This window comes from Benincasa hispida, chromosome 11, assembly GCF_009727055.1.
Source record: "Benincasa hispida cultivar B227 chromosome 11, ASM972705v1, whole genome shotgun sequence".
NCBI lineage: Eukaryota > Viridiplantae > Streptophyta > Magnoliopsida > Cucurbitales > Cucurbitaceae > Benincasa > Benincasa hispida.
In genome coordinates, this window is record NC_052359.1 from 32,026,556 (window position 1) to 32,031,328 (window position 4,773).

Genomic DNA, 4,773 nt, shown 5'->3' on the forward strand with positions numbered 1-4,773 from the left:
TTCAGGTTGGAAGCTTAATTTACCAAAACACTAAAAAAAAAAAGATTTTTGTTGAACTTAATTTTTATTTTGTTTATTATAATTATTATTTTCAACTAATTTTCGCTTCTTTTTTTGAGGCGCAACTCGAGGGGCGAGTCCTAAGTACCGCAAGGTATAAAAGCAGCTATTTATTTGACCCAAAGTCTGACTCATATCTCTCTCTAGCGAACTCTGTTCTTTCAAGAGCCAAAAGTTCATTCGAAGTCCTTCAAAGATCTGAATTGTGTTCTATGATCTGAAACTAACTCCAGAATTCTACCAGTTTTCTTCGGAGTTCCTTCGCCTGAGGTACTATTCTATCTTCCACCTCCGATTCTGTACTTCTTCCGATTTGATGATTCTGTTTCTTTACTGTCGATCATTTCATCTCTACGAATCGCCATCCTTTTGCTTCCAAATTATTCAATTCTTTGTTTGAAGGTGATATTAATTGGAAGAGGATGTAACTTTTAGTACATAACGGTTGATTCATTATAGCGATTGTGATATATTTGCTCCGAATTTAGTGTGATCGTGATCGTTCAGTACTGTAGTAGATGTCAAACATGGAATGTGGTTAGGTTTTTCCTTAACTTGATGAAATTCAGTATTCATTGTACTGGTTTGGTTTTGCTATGAAGCTTAATGACTCGAAATTTGTAGTTCGTTTGATTGTGTCTTCGTAATTTGGTTTACATCACATTTATGGTGTGGTAGGATAAAGACATCACTCGAGCTTATTGTATTATGTGAGATAGGTTAAGAGAATGGAGGAATGGTTGGTGCATGTGATATATAAATCGGAGGAAGAATATTGTTATAGTCATTAATTTTGAAGGGATGATTCTATAGAAATTCCAGTTATTCTGATGCTGGAAAACATTTCATACAGCGTTCTATCTCAGACATGGATAGCTTTGAAGTTTCTATATTAAATACGGTGCCATTGAGACAAAATCCAGTGCGTACCTATGTTGTTCGTGGAGCCAGTCGATACATAAGTTCAGATCGTTATAGGTCACTATCATCACTTTTATTATTAATAGGTCTTCTGATAATGGTACTTCTTTCTACGATTTTACAGCTCTTCCCTTCCTTTTTTAGTTACTATACTTAGTTCACATATTCAAAACATTTATTTGTTGAATGGGAATGACTTTTTTATTTGTTTGGTTCTGAAAGATATCTAATTTAGGATTGAAAAAATAATTTCTGTAATTTTCAGGTCATAACCCTTGCTCTAGGATATCTCTATCATGCATCAGGTTCGTATTTGTTACTATACTTGACGAGATAGTAGCTAAGTTAATTTAGTTGGTTGGATGCCCACACGATGAAGCGACAGGTTATTAAATCCCATTTTAGTTTCCAAACTTTTAAAAAAGTAAACATTTTAATTTTTAATGTTATTTGCCAAAACTTGTTCATCAAATGGATCGTAACTTCAAATATGTACATTAGATTGTTGTCATAGACAGAACTAAAGTCAAATGTGTTAGCCGAGGTAGGTCTTGAATGGGGCAAATGTTGATGACAAAATAACAAGAAGGAACAAAATTGCTAGCTTTCACGGTTATTTAGTATTTTATGTTGTTAATCTGGATATATAATTTTCTTCTTCTTCTTCTTCTTCTCATGGTAGGTGGGCAGACGAGCCATTTGGAGGCTGACAATGAAGTTGAAGGTATTCTGTCTTTATCTTTCGAAGTCACTGAAGTTTATACAACGACTTTGTACAATGATATTGCAGCATTGCTGTACTGATAATAATTCAACTATCAACCTTGGTTAAAATTGTGAAATTGGATTTTTGACCTTGTTTATAACCTAAATGTCTGTTTTTAGCATGGGATTAGTGATATTAAACTGTGTAATGCGTCTAGAATTCCTGAGATTTGAACAAATTCCTCTACTGCTAGGTGATCTATCAACAATCTGTAGCAGGGCCCAAGGAATTAAAAGAAAAAAAAAGAAAAAAAAAAAAGAAAAAGAAAAGAAGAGGTTAAGGGAAAAAGTAGAGGGTTAGACTAGAGACATAAGATTTATTATTTCTTGTAGCTGTTATAATTACTTATTTTGTGTTCTGTTATTTGTTTGAAAATTTCTAGAGAAAAGCCTCGACTTTGCTTAAGTTAGACAGCTGAATTTTCTTCACGGATTTAGACATTTGGACTCCGGGACTTGAGAATTACTATGAAGATCTTTATGCATAAATGTATTGTTAGTGTTTCGATCATTCTCATTTATAAAAATTATTTACTGATTTTATAAGTACAGGCGTATACAAACACATACAAACACTATCACCCTCGTTCCTTGACAAGGTATCTATCATAGATCTAATATTGCTAGTGCATAATGGCAGGCCAGACCTTTTGCAGTTTGGAAGTTCAAACAATGATACCACTTCTAAGGGAAGTATATGATGATAGCATGACCAAAGTTTTATACGTTGGCCCTGATACTTGTTCGATGATGTCCGAATTACTCATAGACGAAGAGGAATATGAAGCTTGGGGTGTGGAACCATATGGCTCTGACGGTAGTGACTTTTATTGCTGGGATCTCATTCATAAAGGCATCATCCGTGTTGCCGATATGAAATTTTCTCTGCCTTACAGGGAAAATTCATTTTCTCATGTTATAATTTCCGATACTTTGGAATATTTCTCTCCGCGATACCTTAACAGCACAATTCCTGAGTTGATGAGGGTATCTAGAGATGGTGTTATCATATTTGCTGGTAAACCCCTTATTATAGTTTTGTTTTATAGATTCAAAAATCTTGAGTTAAGAGTTGACTTTAACATAATTTCTGATGCTTTTAATCTCAAACTACTATGCTTCTCATTTTTCTCTTTTTCAATGTAATGCAGGTTATCCAGATTATCCAATTACAGAATTTACCAGATACAAATTCAACCGCGAGGTTAGAATTATGGAACTGAAGTCTGTGCCTCTTAGATTGTGTTAGGTTCTCAATTACAAGTAAACAACACGAAACACAAAGATAAAAATGCACTGCAATATCAAAAGTAATTACAATATAACAATAGCCATCTCTCCAACAATCTACCAAAATAGATAATTGCAAAATATGACCTCCCCTCATGAACCCTACCTCTCTTTATTTACAACCAAGACCGCTACCTAATTACCATTATACCTTAATGATATCCTACTAATATTCCTAATGCATCTCCCAATAATACTCTCACAGATTGTCAGGAAATTTGATTTGATTCACACAAGTTAAATGTTGAATGAACATGGACCATGACTTTGAAACATTCCGGTGACGTTTGATCACTCGCATTGCATATTCTGAAACAAAATGTGATTGCCAAGAAACTACATAGAAATTATAGAATATATTCTACTTTTTGGGAGGCAAAAATGTTTGCCATTGCCATAGTAACTTTAAGCTTGGTTTAGAATGTGTTTCATACTTGAATCAATAAGCAAAATATCCTCAAGTTAGGCAATTGGTAATTAAAAATTACTAGTTTTACATGCATTGGAATTTTGCCTACTAATTAGCAATGACCATTTGGCTTTGATCTTGTTTGTAAATTTTGCAGGCCAAACTCCGAAGTCCTTCGTGGTGGAAAAGGTATTTAGTTCAAAGGAAGTTGGAAGAGAATGAAGCTGCCAAAAAGAGGTTTAAAAAAATTTTAAGGGATATATCATATAAACCAGCCTGCCAAATCTTTTTTCTCAAGTCAGGATGATACCATTTTAAAATGTTAGAAATATTTTTTGTTTAATTTCTATAGCAAGTAGAAACCATGTTTCAGGGTAATTTATTAGAGCAGCTCATTCATTTTAGTATAGTAAATTTATCACAAATTCATTTTAGTTTTAGTCTGAGAAATATCAGCCCTTTTGTTTAATGAAAGTTACCAGTTGAACAAGTTGGCATGGTTTTTTTCAATGTTTTTGGGGTCTTCTGTTCTGTTCATTCTTTTCTCCCTTATAAAGATGAATGCTTGCAAAATGGGGGATCCTTTCTTTCACATGGAGGAGATAAGGAACGGATGGGAGTAAGAAACAGTTTTCTTTTTTCTGTTTTTTCTTGGTAGATGGAGTAAGGAATATTTTGCCCTTGATTTTGATGCTAATAGTAAGCTTGGGTTTTTTCCTACCAAAGTGTTTGCAACTCTTTTAGCAATTCTAAGAATTGGAGTGTCCATTCTCTTGGCAGGATAGAGCTGTGGAGGGGAAGGGTTTTAAAAGATGTTCTTAAGAAAAATACTCCTATGCTGGTTGGGTTACACTTATCTTTTTGTAATCCGTTCTTTTTTAAAAAAAATTTGGATTTAAAAAAAAATTAAATTAAATTGTTACTTATTTTTGCTAGATAATAAATGAGGAGGTTGTATGGAAATAGGTGAAATCTAGATTGGACCTAATCATTACCTATTATTTAAAGGCTTAACAATATCATCAAAATAATTATGTCCTAAAGCTTTGTACATAAATTGTTTTTGTCTAAATTCTAACTACTAAGTTTCGATTGTTGGTCAGACATAACAATAATTTATGGTTGTCACAATCAAGATTATGTTCATATATCATGTTTATGATCACCTATTTGTGTTTTGTATGTGCATCCAAATAATAATAATAAAATTGACGAGTATGTTTCATCAAGTCATCTCTAATTTTACTTTAGCTATCCAGTAAAAAAAATGTTTAATAAAAATATGGGAAAAAGGAAAGACAATTGATTGAAGACCTAATCTCAAACAC

At 33.0% G+C, this 4,773-nt stretch overlaps 1 protein-coding gene across 1 annotated transcript; it reads left to right on the forward strand.

The window, feature by feature from the left end:
- The first annotated feature begins 206 nt into the window (after positions 1-206).
- On the forward strand, positions 207-3,921 carry LOC120091821 (probable pectin methylesterase CGR3). The gene is made up of 7 exons (XM_039049964.1): positions 207-330; positions 914-1,081; positions 1,247-1,286; positions 1,664-1,705; positions 2,387-2,764; positions 2,898-2,950; positions 3,603-3,921. Exons 2-7 carry the CDS (start codon positions 929-931, stop codon positions 3,750-3,752), a joined length of 816 nt encoding a protein of 271 aa, XP_038905892.1. The 5' UTR covers positions 207-330; positions 914-928; the 3' UTR covers positions 3,753-3,921.
- Positions 3,922-4,773: the final 852 nt, after the last annotated feature.